Genomic DNA, 16,149 nt, shown 5'->3' with positions numbered 1-16,149 from the left:
CTGGAGGTCGCATCTCTCCAACTACTTTCACTGTTATTGCCTCCAAAGTTTCTTGGGGGCTTGGCTGGCGCTCCTCCACCCCAACTAAACCAGGGTCAAACACCGGGCACACAAACCCTGCCCATCTCCAAGCGTCTGAGAAGATACAGGGACGAACATGAATGTGCAATTTGAAAACGATGCCACACGGTACTGCATAGGATCCAAGTGCAGGGTGTCTGAAACAATATGGGGGCAATAGTCCCCTATCCATGTTTGATTAGCACTGTGAAGCGCAGGTGTAGGGTTTCCTGTTTCGGGTTTCCTAGCCCATCTGTGTGCAGACAGGACCGAGTCAGACTCTACCCTCGGTCACTGCCAAAAAAACGCAATCTCGAGCCGGCTGCTCTGCTGTATAATCTGGGTGTGCTTGGGTGGGGGCGTTCGCGTTCATACAGCCAGTGTTCCAAATGTCACCTTAAAAGTGGGGTGGCCGTAACCTGGTGTCCCGTATTTTCTGGTGCCCACCAGGTTTTCACATCTTTCCTGGCAAATTCCAGTAAATTCAGCAAGTGTTCCGGTTTTCAGAGAGGGCCGGCGGAAATAGTGACAGCCCCATATCTGTAAAGCAACCTTGTTAAAAGAAATGATGCTATGTGTTAACGATGCGCTTATTTCCTCGCGGTGTCATATTGTGTTTGTTTTCTCTGTTGATTAGATGTTTGCTGTGAGTTAACCCATTCAGTGCCCTTTGCTACATGCCACATTGTAGTCCTGCTTCTAAGTTTATGTATAGACTATCCCGATATTTGCTTTTCTAAATCTGGCCCCTGTTACTGAAAGACTCGGGGAAGCACAACATTTCATGGGGCTTCAGCCCAGTCAAACACAATCGAAAGCTTCCCCGGTGAACCCTGGAGAGGCTGCAGCGTTCTGCGCATGCTCGAGTGATTAGAGCTGTTGTCCAATTCAAAAGCCTTGGGCTAGCATGAAACAGCTCAGAGTAAATCCAAATGATACTGGTCATTCGGGTCTGAATGCTACCCGTCTCTGTCTGGGTGGCTCAGTGAGCTGAAAGCTCACCGGAAAAAAAGTGCATGGGTGAATTGATAATAACAAGTGTGAATCCTAGAACGGCAAAGTGCGTACCAATAACAACACTTCTCATTGACAGCGTTAAGGAGAAAGGTGCTATATACAAACGTTACTTTTACTCTGAACAATAACTTGGTCTGATAACTGAGTGTTGAACTCGCAAAAAGGTCTCTCGTAATTAGGAAATATCTGTGGGCTCTGTGATTTTATGTCACTTGGCCTATAGTGTGTTTTGGGTTAGATGTTTGGTGTACCGTTTATATGTCACCTTGAGGCATATAGTCAAGGACTGGCTGTAGCCACGTCCACAGCCTAGGCTCCTCCTTTGATTGGTGGAGGTGGTGATGCCTCAGGCGGTTCTGGCAGAATGAGATACTATTGTGTTAACAGCAAACTGTTACCCTTCCCACTTCGAACCCGCCATGATGTCCCCCGGCTCCTCAGCGGTGTGGGGGTGATGACGAACAACCCTGCGGTGGTCCGGGAGTGCCGTATGGAGTGTTGCTTGCGCAGGCACGGCCTCCCGAGCTTGTTTGCAGAGTCACTGTGTGTGCAGCGCCGGGCCTGAGATATGCATAGTTAGCATGCGCTCTCAGCTGACCCCGGCGGAGCCTGACCAGATCAATCATTGCATGGCTAAACACTTATAACGACCAAAAAGGGAGACCTATTGGCTATGCCAATACTTGTTGTTACATAGTTTGCAAAGGACCTTCTTGCATTGGGTATTTTCTTGACTGGGGGTGTGTGAAGAACTCCCACAAACATGAATCTTTGCTGTTTCTTCACCTCTTCACTCTCCCGAATGAATCATATTACTACTTTTTCTTAAGCAGTAACGGATAGTCCAAAGATCTCATCCTATGTTTTTTTGCCATAGTACCTTCCCAAAAGTAGCTGTGCATAACAGTTCCGTCTGTTCAGGTTTCTTGCTTTTAAAAAAATGGTGGATGTGCTCCCTGTAACCATGAAAAAAGGCACCTTTTGATGTGATGAAAGATTATCCGAACTTTCAAACAGTGAAAAGCTCAGAATACTCTTTAAAATATGAAAGTCAGCAGACTCCTTTACAAGTATGCAGACTTCAGAGGAAGTCCTGCCCTTGTTACTAGGCATGTCTGATCTGTAGACTTGCATTTGAGACAGTGGACTCAGTGCATTTTACAAAAAGTTTAGCTCATTTTTAACGCCCCCAAAAGTTGAATAAAATGCAGGCCCCACCTAAATAGACAATTTAATTAGGACATAATATAATTTTTAAATGGCAGCTGAATGTGCTAAGAGTCCTCACACTTTATTTTAGTCCTATGGACTTGAAACGAGAAAATAGTCATAGTCTGTGTTTTTGGTACCCAGGCTGTGGGCTACAGAAGGTCCTAAGATTTTATAGATTTCAGTCTGAGTATGAAGACCATAGACTTTGGAAGGGGACTCAACACAGGTCAATTTTTTTCTGCAGTTTTATATAGCGCAAACTCGACCCGAAGGTATCAGAGCGCTTCACACGAGCACCAGTTGCATTACAGATGGACACATTCATTTTTTATGCAGGGGGAGATTGTTTTTTTTCTCAGAATCAAAGGGTGTTTGAGCCTCCCGCCAGATTCGAATCTGGTTCCCCAGCTTCAAGGTCAGCTGCTCTGGGCCTTAAGCCACATCCTCCCCCATGGCGTTCATTTTCGACGGTTTCAGTACCGAGAGCCTGGCTAGTGTTCGTGAAACACAAGATATGAACAACACTTTTTCCCCAATCAAAGTTTCAGGGGCCATTGAGGGGCTCAACCAGGTCCTGGGTGTAAGAATATGCCCACCGTACAACCTAATGCAGCTTTCTATTTTTCACTTGAGGATACGGTACCTCTGCCTTATGTCCAATCATTTATTTCATTTGAGGTTTTATTTAGCGCGAACAATTGTGGCTACAAGAGAAAGGTGTCTGCTGAAGCCAAGTAAGAAGAGCCTTCTTATCTACGAACATGACTTAGAGTTTGCGGTCCCACAAGAGTCGACGAGAGAAGAAGATCCCTCGTCCAAATTAAAGTTAGACCTGCAAATTGTCCTCGAACCTACAAGGACAGTTTGCATACTAATTGTTCAGGTATCTCTAACGTTTAAACCCTTTCAAGCCTTCAAAAACAGTTTGCAATGCTAATTTCTCAAACTATTGAGCGGATTTTCAACAAACCACACAAAGGCACATACTTGAGAAAAGTTCTCGTTTATTTCCCACTTAGTTGTAATTCCGTTCAATAAATTTTTCTGTTGCAGATAGCAAGGATTAGAATGGGATTTAATTTTGGAAATTTTCTCTGGACCAACCTCCCGCTGCCAAACCTAAAAAGACGTGTGCTACTACACCCCTAATAACGAATCCAAATTGGATGAACTTTTCTTTTTGAACGTTTCATGCAGAGTCATCACACATCACCAAAGTTACCATGAATGGAAAAACGGGTTGTTAATAGCAACTGTGACTTAATCATAACTACAGAGATGCTGTCACTCACTCAGCACACAATTTTCTACGTAGGCAATTCATTGGTTTTGTTACAAGGCCACTGTCATCTTTACCCTTAAAAGAAGTAAAGACATGTTTTTTTCTCTCATTCTTATCATCTATAGACTATCTAAACGCAGCTCAACTAGTGTGCGAATACTGTCAGGTCCTTCCTATTACACAAAGAACAACGTGTATAAGGCAGGCTAAAGGAGCTTCCATTTTGTTGTACACGGCACAACATTTCTGTAATAGGACACTTGGTCTACCCTGTCTCTATTACTTGTTTGGGGGGTAAACACATCGCTAGGCAGGTGCAGAGGCATTTTAAGGCATGGGCAATTGTCCAGGGCCCTCACCTTCCAAGGGCCCCCTAGGAAAGTGAACCTTCTTTCTCTTTTACCTCTGTCTGTTATTTTTTTTACCTCCTAACCAGTTCCTCCTTAAGGATTTTTGGCACCCCAGGCAATACATAGTTCCGCAAATTTTAATATAAAATGTAATATTGTTGGCATCATGTGGGTGTGAATTAGCAGGAAAATGATCATAAAATTCAATGTTTATTCAAACAGGCGCCCCTAAAGTGTGTTGTGTTCAGCCCCCCCGGAATCCTTACAGAGACACTGGTGACACTGGGTGGAAGAACCACACTTACAGTAACAGACAAGGGAGAATGTTGGGTAAAAGTAACAATGCTTACCTGATTTTTAAGTATGCAGCCCCTCCAAATACCAATAGTACAACAATGATGACTGTCACTGTAATGGCTGCAATGCTTCCTACAAAAGAAGAGAGCAGATTATGTGGGTATAGCCCTGGCTTATGTATACATAGGTATTTTTTGTTACATACATTGAAGGTAGTAGTTTATCCTAATGCATCATTCTAAATATCACAGACAATAAGTCACTTTAATCTTCAAATTATCAACTGCACTGCAACAAAAAGTGCTACTGTTCATTAATAACCATGGATAGGTTGATTTTTCAGGGTTTTACTTATCATAGAAAAAGCACATGTCAAGCAATAAATACATTAATTACTTCAGCTATGACATGCAATATGCAAATAGTATAATGGCTATTTTATACTATTATTGTAGTATAGTATATAGAATGCAGTAGAAAGCTTGCTTCTAAACTGACACAAGTTACTATCAAACAAATATGCATGCCTCAGACACTGACTCACAGAACTAAAAACACGTTCGTGCCAAGAGACACCCATAGATGTCAACAAACATCCATCCTTGCCGAGAGATATCACCAGTGGCGGCCGGCATGGCTCACGGGTGGCAAGGCGGGCATGTCGCGTGGGGGGAGGGGCTTTGCGCATATATCAACATTTTTTTTAAAGAACAACACACGTACCTTTGCGCCAGGTCCCGCATTTCTGCTCCTGCTTTCTTCGTGGAACTCAAGAAACAGGAAACAGGCCACACTGACTAATCACAACCCTGCAAGGTTTTGTGCATCCTGGTTCGACGATCAGCCAGGGAATGGGGACCTGGGCTTGCTCTCCGTGCAGGCTGTAATTCAGCCTGCATGGAGAATGGGGAAAGCATGCATGGCTGGTTTGGGCAGCCCGAGACGGCTGATCAAACAATCATTGCGCACTTAAGATACTCAGACACCTTGTTGCAAAACATAGTCACCCGTAGATCAATACACAGACAACTGGGGCCATATTGCAGTATGGGCGCATTTTGCTGGTTATCACTGTCCAGCGCTAACCAGGAAAATGTGCTGCATTATAATGAATGCGCTCCCCCCTTGGCAGCCACGTACTTGCGCTACCCCCATGGCAGCTCATTCAGCTGAAAAAAGGAGCGGCCGCTTTGAAGTTTGAAGTTTCACAGTGCAAGCAGCAACCCACCTGCATTTTGAAGGGGGATTAGAGATCCCCTAGGAGGCGGGTGCAGTGAGTGACTTCACACGCCTGCAAGGGGATGTCTTTCTTCCTTCCAGATGGTTGCTTTCAAGGGGCGCACTGACAGAGCGCCACCTTTTAGGTGGCACACTGTTAGTGCTCCTCCTGACAGCTTCTTTGCCTCTGCGCCCGTAGCTGTAATACGGCAAGGCTGCAGAGGCAAAGGGATTCCTCATTTGCATGGGGTCATGCCCCCATGCAAATGAGGGAATGCCCTCTGATGATAGTGCTGTCGCTTTATGGATGCCCACGCTATCAGTATTACAGAAGAGGACGCAAAAGCATCTGAGGCCTCTTCTGTAATACCAGAGTGGCCCGGGTGTGTGCAAAGTGGGCGCAAGTGCCTGTTGTGCCCCGGGCACTCCGGTAATATAGCTCCTGGTTGGCAAGGCAGGTGTCAGATATACCAATCTTCCTTGGCAGAAGGAGGACTGGTTCAGGTGGCATCTGTCCTATATGCATTGCAAGCAGGGCACTAAACCACCTGTCGGAAGCCCCAGGTTATTTGCACCCTTCAAAAGAAAAAGCATGAAAAAGGTCCAAGGTATTTTGACCTGTTAGCTCCTCAGATCTTAGAGGACTGGAACATTTTGCAGCCCAATGAGAATGACTGTTGCCCCAGCACAGTGTTTTCAACAGCAACCAGGTAATGGGGACTTTGACAACTGCCCAGTCCTTCTTGGCCTAAGGAATTTGTCAGATCAAGTAAGCTCAGAGTAAGGTGATGCCTCCTTCGCTGCATATTTTTCTATTGCACTGAGGGGAAAAAAAAGACAGCTGTCCTAACGAAGCCTCTTTCACCACCCAAAAAGGACAGGGGAGAGAGAGAGTGGGCTCAGTGCCTTGTTCACAATAGCAAACAGGACACCTAAGTAAGTTAGCAAGTACTCAATTACTATAAAATTACAGTTAAAATAATAACGACATTCCATCATAAATTAAAGCTGATGGAGTTAATGTTAGTAGGAGTCAATAGAGACAGCACCACAAAACCTTAAAGACAGTACATTTACAAATTAAGTCAATATTATGAAGTAATTTCCCACTGCGCTATAATAACTAAAAATACCTAGTCAAATAAGGCCCTATAAAGTAAATTACATTTTAAGTTTTCAGTAGATTACAAACTTCCACTTAATGTTGTGAATATGGATATAATGTACAAAAATTATAAGGAATAGCTATAGTAGTGTATTTAATACATTTATTATTATAATTTTTTTTGTCAACTTTTGCCTTAACCCTCTTACAGATAAAGCACCGACCACCTTGCATATCTTTTCTGAACGAGTTCAGGGGTCTTTGTAAGACTCAGACCAAGACACAAATGGTTAAATGGTGGAAGGAGCGTCCACAGTTGGAGGGTAAACTGGTTTACTCCACCGAGGTATTTTCCAACCTGCCATACCATGTTGATAACCTAGAAGGCCCGTTACACTGATCCATGGAGCAGTAAAGGCATAATCATAGAACCTGGGAAAAAAAAACCCCGGGCATCCTATTTCCACTGTACCAATAGATCCCAAAATGCAAGCTTTTTCTTACTGCAGGACCTAGCCAAGTCCACCCTAGATATTTCATAAAGCGAGGTCAGCCATCCTGAGTGCGTTGGAGCGGCAGAGTCTACCCAGAACTTACAAATGTGTCTTCTGGCCATGAGGACTGAATAGAAAAGGAAAGATCTGGCATGACCCAAGAAAATAATTGGGGGGAGACTGATAGACAGTGAAACCTTCAAGATGGAATCCAAAGATTTCTTCACTTCATCCCAAAAAGATTGGATAGAGGGGCAGTCTTTAAACATGTGCACATCAAATGTTTCTGGAAGGCCAAATTTATTGCATACTTTCCCTGGCTGGAATTTCGATAACTTTAGGGGAGAGAGGTACGCCTGATGTACTGTGAAAAGATGGTTTTGCTTCAGCCAAGCAGGTTTCACAATTTTATGCAGCAAACTAAATGAGTCCATCCAAACCTGTGCACATTGGATGTCTGACTGGTCTCCCCATAGCTCATCAGCAAGTTTGAAGTCGCCATATACTTCTTCCTCAATTGCCCAATACCAGAGTGAGACCTCCTTGCCCCCCAGGACCTTGTCACTAACAGATCTTCCAGATTACTGACCTGCCCCAGAGGGGTGCCCTGTCTAGACTGAGCCTGGGCCCAGCTGTTCAACTGAATGTACTTGAACCTAGATAACCCAGGGCCTACTTTCCCCCGTAGATCTTCCCAGGACAGTAACAAACCCCCAGCTAGCAGGTCTCCCCACTTTGAAATGCCCGAATCCCTCACCGGGGGAAATCAGATTATCCTGGAGGCAGGATGGGGTGCCTGGCGATTTCCACAGTGGTGCAAAGCTTGAAAAGTAACTGAGACGTACTTTCCTTCTTATTATTGCCCAACTTCAGGCTAATGATTGGAGGGTTTTTAATTCGATTTTTTTAGAGAATGTTTGGTCTCCAAATTTAAACAGAAAACCTTCCGCTGTCAGGTCAACTCCCCTTAATATGGCCCAAAACATTTCTCCTCCCGGTGTAGTAGTAGGTGATTTTAACAGCATCCTTGAATGCGAGAGCTGGAAAGCCCATGCATAATACTGAAATCTGGTAATGCCAGTCCCCCCTTCTCCCTCCTCCGCCTACGCTTTTTCCAAGCAAATCTGGTGGCCTTGTATTTTCAAATAAAGGAATTTAGTTCCCATTGGCATTTCTCAATTTGCTTAATGTCAAACGCCAAAGGGATGGAATTGAAGAGGAATGTGAGTTTGGGCAAGAAGGACATCTTTATTATATTGATCCTCCCCAAGATGGATAAGGGGAGGTGAGCCCATGACATCAACTGCTTTTGGCAATCTTTAAACACCCAATCTAGATTATATTCAGGGATTCTGCCTACCTCCTTTGTTATTCTGATCTCCAAATAGCGCAAGGTGGAACCAACATTAAGTTGTGATGCCATAATCTCAGTCTAGTTGGCATTTATTTCATAACCTGAGACCTTGCCGAACTCCTCCGCCCTCTTGATATCCGTTGGAAAGGCTTGATTAAGGTCAGATGTCAATATGAAGATGTCATCAGCATATAGAGCCACCCGTCTTTCCCACCCTCCGAATTTAAAAGAAGAGATGTTAAGATCTTCTCTTAGAACCTGAGCAAAGGGTTTGATGTAGAGGTTGAAAAGGAGGGGGGAAAGCGGGCAGCCCTGTCTTGTGCCCCTAGTGATCTTGAAGATCTCAGCCAGTGAGCCATTCACTAGCAATCAAGCCGTCGGGCCCTATATAGGAGTTCTATCGCTCGACAGAATCTATCACCAAGATTGAATTTTTTCATTACAGCAGACAGGTATGCCCAGTTAACCCTGTCGAAGGCTTTTGTGGCATCGAGGGTTAAGACGGCCAAGGGAAGAGAGAAGGTGGATGCGATGTCAATGGCCCCTACCAGATCATACGTGAGGTCTGCCAATTGACGCCCTTTAACGAAACCCTTTTGATCCGGGTGAATGATGGTATCAGCCACACCCCCAACCTGTTTGACATAATAGCAGCAAAGATTTTATAATCTGTGCTGAGGAGTGAGATTGGGCGGTAGGACCCACAGTCAGTCGGGTCTTTCCCTTGTTTAAGAATCAGCACTACCGTTGCCTCACTCCATGAATTTGGGGGATCATCTCCCACCAAGAGGATGTTGTAAAAGACTCTCCCCAAGATCGGGGTGATGACCTGAGCGATATAACTCCCCTGGTAAGCCGTCTGGGCCAGCCGCCTTCCCTCGCTTCAACTGAGAGATGGCCCTACTGACCTCATCATCAGTAATTTCCAAATTCAAGCCTAACGTTTGCCCACTCGAAAGTTTAGGTAAGGAGACCATATCGAGCCAGGTATTTCTCTTGACGTTATCCTCGATAATATCTTCCTTATATATAGATTGAAAAAATTCCTGAAAGTCGTTCCCAATGTTCAAGTTAGATAGGCGAGAAGAAGTCTCACCTTCTACCCTAATTTCTTTTATATAATTCCGCACCTGGTCTGTTTTTATTTTCCAGGCGAGAATTTTACCTGCTGCTTCGCCAAACTCAATATTAGAAATTTTGCTAACTTCCCATCTTCAGGCGATTCTCTCTTGGAGGATAATTTCGAGTTGTTTTTTAAGAGAGGCTAGTTTTTCATGATCTTCCCTTGAATCTATATGGGCGTCCACTCTATGCTGGATGCCATACATTTCCTCTTCTAAACCCTTGATGGTGTCCCTAAATTTCCTTCTTCTATAGGAGGCTCTATTGGTAATACAGCCTCTCCAGAAAGCTTTCAGAGCATCCCAAACAACAGAGATGTTTGCAGAATTCATGTTTGCTTCGAGAAAATGTTTGGTCTCGGTATAGAGGAAGTTGGTTTTATCCTCCTCTAATAAAATGGTACGGTCAAAGGACCATGAACTGTGCCTGTATTGCTGTGTGAGAATTAGACTAAAGACGATTGCCGAATGGTTAGAAAGATGGGATGGCAGATATACAACATCTTTAACCAAATCTTTAAGGCAATACCTAAACAGAGCATAGTCAATTCTGGACCTGTGTTTATATAGGTTCTTATAAGAAACCCCCAATTGATCCCCCGCCCGTTCCCTCCAAATATCCGCAAGCCCTAGCTGTGTCATCGTTGTCAAAAGTAGTTGCCTTGATTTTGAAGGGACACAGGCTCTAGAGATTGGAAATTTGTCTAGGTTGGGGTTTAAAACAATGTTGAAATCCTCAACCCAAATTACTGGGTCCGGGAGGTCAATAAGGTGGTTGCGGATGATGTCTAAATATGAGGGGTCATCCTGGTTTGGACCATAATATCTCACAAAAGAAAAAAAACGTACCCCCTAAAGAAACTCTTACTATCAGCCATCTCCCGCTATGGTCTTCTCTACATTCCAGTATCCGAACCTTAGCTTGTTTTTTAAATATAAACAAAAGCCCTCTAATATTCGCGGTTTGATCTGTACAATGGAAAGTGTCTACCCATCTCTGATTCTTTAATAGGTCTATTGTCTCAGATTTAAGAAGATGAGTTTCCTGGATGGCTATGACCTGCGCCGGGGAATCTCGCAGATATTGAAGTATTCTATCTCTCCTACCCTTCGTGCGCAGGCCATTGACATTCCAGGACAAATATTGAAGCGATGCCATGGAACCATATCTTCCCCACCCACCACTGGCAGCTCACTACAGAGCCCTAGATTCCGCCCTAACCTGGTCCGACAAAAAAGCACATTTCCCCGATACAAACCCCAGGTGCACTTGAAAATTGAATGATGCTTATAGGTACCGGCATATGAGGAATTTTTAACATTTCACCCCTTGCACCCCCCGTGCCCCCCCACCCCCTGGAAATCCCATCCTTGATTACACTGGCCTGGTTTAAGACCAGAGTTTACGTCCCCCAGCTGTCCCCCTCAAACCTACGCTCTAAAATCTACAACAAATACTAAGAAGAAGAACAAATATATCAAGTACAAATTCCCTCCGTACTCAATTCTATCTAGGGAAGTATGTTATTACCGATTATATTTTCCCCTCTTCGCTTTCTTTTTCATCATTTTTTCCCTTTTATTTGTGATTTGTGATTTGTTTTTGTATTTTATACTTGAGTTTCCGTTGTGTTTTTTCCCCTTTTTTTCCTCCCTAATTCTTTATTTTTTTGAAACTTTATTCCCTCTTTTTTATCAAGCATATATTATTTTAAACTCATTTTGTACTACATAAACTAGCCCCCCCTACCAACCTCTATTCGCATCAGGCTTCATTCTCTCTCCCTTGAGACCGCCCTTAAAAGATTTCAATAAGTCGTCAGCCTCATGTGGAGATCTGACGTTGTACATTTTATTATTGTACATGATTTTCAAAAAGGCGGAGAATCTCATTTGGACAGGAGCACCCAAAGATCTAAATTTCTCCATTCTTTGGCCTAGTTCCCACTGCTGATCTAGAGTAACTTTGGATAGATCTGAACGAACTTCAAATGGGAAGTCTGGACCCTTTAGTGATTTAGCTTTCAAGGCCAGGTTTAAGATCTTTTCCTTAACTGTATAAGTAAGAAAATTCACTAAGATTTTCCTGGGTCTGGACCTGCCGGGATTTCGTCGAAAGGGGTCTCTGTGCACCCTTTGAATGTCTTTTTCCAAAAAATCAACTGGCTCCTCCAAATTCAACGCGACTTTCAATAATGCAACCACAAAGGTCTTGATGTTGCTACCTTCATAGCCCTCCGGAACTTTCAACAAGCGGAGGTTATTTCTCAGTGAATAGTTCTTGAGTGTCTCCACTCTCTCCCGCATGGCATCTCCGTCTCTCCGTAGGGCTTGGATTTTCACTTCTGCAGAGCCCAAGTTTGCCTTAAGCTCCTTTACTGAGCTTTCTAAGAGTCAGTTCTTTTATTCAGCAGGTCAACTTTTTTCTCCAACACCTCACAAGCTGCCCTTATCTCTGATTGATAATCTGCAGAGATCGTAAAGCCTTGTTTTATATCTGCTTTCAGAGATGCGAGGAGACCCTCTATCGAGGCCCCAGCTAGGCTCTCTGCCCCACTTAAACCGTGAGCTTCTGATAGAGAGGGCAGGGAAGACATAGAGGACAGAGAGGGGGGAGGAGGCCCTGAGGTTTCTAAAATTGCTGAAGGAGGCACCCCCACGAGGGGTGTATTTTCCATGCAGGTTAGGTTATTAACTGACCCCGGAGATGTTACTAAGACTTCCATTTGCTTACCCAAAGTATTAGATAAAGCACGAGATACTCCAAAGGGTACTTTAGGTGCTGCAGGAGTGATATTTGAGACAGAGAAGGGGTTATATCGAAGCGTGGGGTCGATAGGGTCTTGGTAGTCACTTGGTTTTGAATGTTCAGAATCTGGGGCTGGACTCTAAAAAAGGAGCGCAAAGAAGGAGTAACGCGCACTGAGCTGTTTTTCAGCTTGCTTTTTGGTGCTTTCTGAGGACCTTTATTTCAGGCCCCCCTGACACCTCTCGCCTTTGCTTGGCGACGTTGTGGTGAAACAGCCACTTTCTGCCGATGAAAGTCACAAATAGAGCCGCCAGGCGTAATATCTCTGCCCACAATATTAGCTCCCGAGCCTTCCCCTGTAGCGCCTTCCTGTAAAGCTAGGGTGCCCTGTATGCCCTTAGCCCGTTTAGCTTTTTTCCTGCCCCCCTTCTTACCAGTGGCGTTATCTGAGGTGGGGGGGTCAGCCCCTGTTGCCACTAAAGCCTCTTTAGCCTCGAAATCGCCCACCTCCTGCATGGGGGAAACCACACTCTTACCGCTTTGACTTGCTTCCGCTCCTCCGGTGGACACACACTTCCCAGGGCCGGCCGACCCCGCTGACGCTGCTGCTGGTGAAAAAAAAGCACTGATTCCGGGGTTGCCTCTGGTGCTGACGCTGCCGGTATTGCCCCAGAAGAGACCGTGGGACGCCGCTCTGCGGCCGCGTCTCAGCTCCACGGCTGCTTCAGCCTAGCGCGGCAGGAGAGGCAGGAGCGTCAGGAGATGGGGAGGCGGAGACCATGCAGAGTCACCGGTGCAGGTCCTACCAGAGGTATCGCAGAGGAGAGAAGAAGAAAAGAAACGGCCAAACTGCAGAAGACTCAAGGGTAAGCCGCACCGGAGTTAAAATCTTAGTATTTGGCCATATCCATGATGTCGTGCAGCATTAGAGTGAGGGCGAGGCGGACTACCTGGGAGGACGTGCGCTGCCGCTCAGCATGCGGGCGCCATGTTTCCCTCAACCCAATCAAATAAGGCCCTATAAAGTTTATGGATATAATGTACAAAAATTATAAGGAGCAGCTATAGTAGTGTATTTAATAAATTTATGAGGCAACAGTTTTCTACGTAAACTTTTCTGTGGTGACCTAATGTATAATTTAGAAAATCCTCCAGTTACTAATATTGTATTACTTCATATGTTAACATCTCTAACAACTCCTGCTGGGTGGAGTTGAATTGCTAATGACAGGTTTCAATAAAGAATACTGCTGTGTATGTTTGATGGAGCACAGTTTTTGCGTAAAATAAAAACCTTCTCGTATTGAACCCTCTGTAACATTTACTAACTGTGTGCAGAGAAAAATAATCAAGAACATGGGAAAATGCTTCTGCGCAAGCGCGAAACTAAACTACTGAAGTAGGCTGCAAAAATGCTTCTGGCTAATGAACAATAAAAAAAGACTAATGCTGCTTTGCGTGGGGATAAAATGCAGCATTTGTGATGGTGCGTAGAAAAATGCATTTCAAATAAGAATGAATGTTTGTGTTTTATTCATTGTAGAAACAAGCATGGGTTTTGTTCTGCATGACAGGTAAAGGGTTAAGAAAGTCAGCAATGCTGAAAATTAAATCCTAGAAAATTGAAATGTGAGCAAGAGGGAACAATGAACCTGACGTGTCCTTCAAACCCTGAGTGCCTGCCAAGATCAGAATGAAAAGAACAATGTTATGAAGGTGGAGGATAGCTTACTCTGCAGGGAGGCGCTCAAGGAGAAAATAAATACATTGTAAAAGATGACTGCCGGAGAAGAGGAAACAAGCGATAGAGTCTTGGATCCTATTTCCTGAGGAGAAAGTTGATGTCATTATGGATGACTAAAACAAAGAAGTCTTTAAAACCTATGTGTGTGTAGAGAGTGGTGTGACAGTACACCCCCTTCCTAAACCAATAAAATGTGGAGCATGACCTAAGTTAGATACTTCTGTGGGTTAGTCTTTGGGTGTTAGGGTAAATTTGAGGTGTCCAGATGGAGGGGTTTTTGGACAGACATTTTGCTGACTGTTGGGGTGAGATTGTCGCATGTCGTCGGTTAGCTGTTTCTCCTGTGTTTCCTGACTTAGTCTTTGCCTCCTCAAATCTTCTTGAAAGGCCTTTGCTGTTTACACTGGCCAAGTGACAGTGTTTCCTAATTGGGTTAGTATAGCCTGATATCTGAATTTGCATAATCGTTGCAAATGTATTTTATTTCTGAAGCTTTTGTCTCTTCTCCTATCCACTCCTTAATGCATTGTCATTGATTATGAATTTGTCATTTTTTCTTCTGATGTTGTTTGCTTTGTGATAGTCTATAACTGGTGCTGAATGTATGTACTTGATGAGCAGCTCTTTACATTATTTAGACAAAAATTATAAATATATAAAATGAATCTATCTTTATTAGAGTATTTTATTCATGAGTACTGATTTGTCTATATAATCAACAACACAAAGATTACATCGCCATATTTGGTAAATTAGGGAAAAATAATAATGGAGATTGGTAAGTTGATATAGTCTTTTGAAAACTCACTGATTCTTACCCAGTGCAAAGGAGCTTTGTTGGGTAATAGAAATTGGGCCCTGTCTTTGGAAAATTATAAGTTCCTGAGCACTGAATCAGTTTTGATAGCAGAGGACGGTTTCGATCCATTGACCTCGCGGTTATGTGCCACGCTCGTCCAATACCAGCGCGACTCACACCATCCAACTAAACAGAGGACAATACACACCCGCTACTCCGATCAATGCCAGAGCGGCTTTTTGTGACGTCAGTATAACTCCTGTTACTGACCCTCCTTTCACAATATTAATACGGCAATGTAAAACAAAATATTTCGAGCTAAATTTGTATCAGAAACAACACAAAACAGCGACTTTGTCTGCTCCACTAGTAAAGATATAGTTTAATTACTCAATAGGATTCTCTTTTGCTTCCAGTAAAATAACGACTATCGCTACTCCACCCTCAAACAAGTGAAAAAGGTCTTAGTACTCCTCTAGAAATACGGCCAAAGTTTCGCACGAGGACTTTTTATTAAAAGAGGTCTTGCTACTCCTCTGGGGATGAGGCCAGAATTTCAAAAGCAGACTTTCCACTATTACATACACTCTCCTTACAACAGAGTAAATCCCTAAAATATCATCAACAGCCTTTCGCCACTTGATATTACAACAGCAGACAAAGAACTTCCAGTGTAGTATTTCTCTACACTATGACTTTCAGTGTAGTTACACTTCTACACTATGACTACCACATAGGCTTAATATAACATCCCTGGATCTTAAGCAACTTAATACCTGTATTTCTTGAAACGCCTTAAATAAAAACAAAACACCAACTCTTCATATTAGTAATCAAAATCCCTAAATCAATTATTGATTTGCCTAAATAACCAAAACAACCATTGAAATTCTGCTACCAAAACTGGTCCAGCGCTCATTTGGATGGCTTGTTTGATATTGTAGTTCCAGCTGACTTATGGGCTGAGTGTAAGTTTGCAGTTGATTGGCCTAAAGAAGAATATCCTACAGATATTAAAACTGGAGCCAGTAAATGTCTATTATGAAAGACTTTTACAAGTATTCAACATTATAGTGGTTTTGAGAGCATCACAGACAAGGATGTGGGACATTTTGTCTATAAATTTGTGTTTGGATTGAAGCCGGAGATTAGTAATATGATTCAGCAGCATTTGATTTGTTGGCAAAATATGACAGTTGGTGAGATTCCGAAGTATGCAAGTATTGTAGTGATGATATTGAATCTAGGCATAAGAAATTGAAGGAGAAAGGGATGTGGGCACAGGTGAAAGTGGCAAATCAGAAAAATGGGAATTTTGTTGATTGTTCGCTAGTAAATTTTCAGGTG

General features: G+C 43.5%; 1 protein-coding gene across 1 annotated transcript in view; it reads right to left on the bottom strand.

Annotated features, from left to right (window-relative positions):
• The window catches only part of PARM1 (prostate androgen-regulated mucin-like protein 1), a 394,653-nt gene that overhangs the window by 75,888 nt on the left and 302,616 nt on the right, over window positions 1-16,149 (bottom strand). The window contains exon 3 of the mRNA XM_086961529.1: window positions 4,272-4,350. Coding sequence (XP_086817655.1) covers window positions 4,272-4,350 — 79 coding nt within the window. The remainder of the gene's footprint in view (window positions 1-4,271; window positions 4,351-16,149) is intronic.

This window comes from Lissotriton vulgaris, chromosome 3_1, assembly GCF_964263255.1.
Source record: "Lissotriton vulgaris chromosome 3_1, aLisVul1.2, whole genome shotgun sequence".
Taxonomy (NCBI): domain Eukaryota; kingdom Metazoa; phylum Chordata; class Amphibia; order Caudata; family Salamandridae; genus Lissotriton; species Lissotriton vulgaris.
The sequence above is the reverse complement of the archived record's forward strand: the minus strand, read 5'-3'. Positions and strand labels throughout refer to the sequence as shown.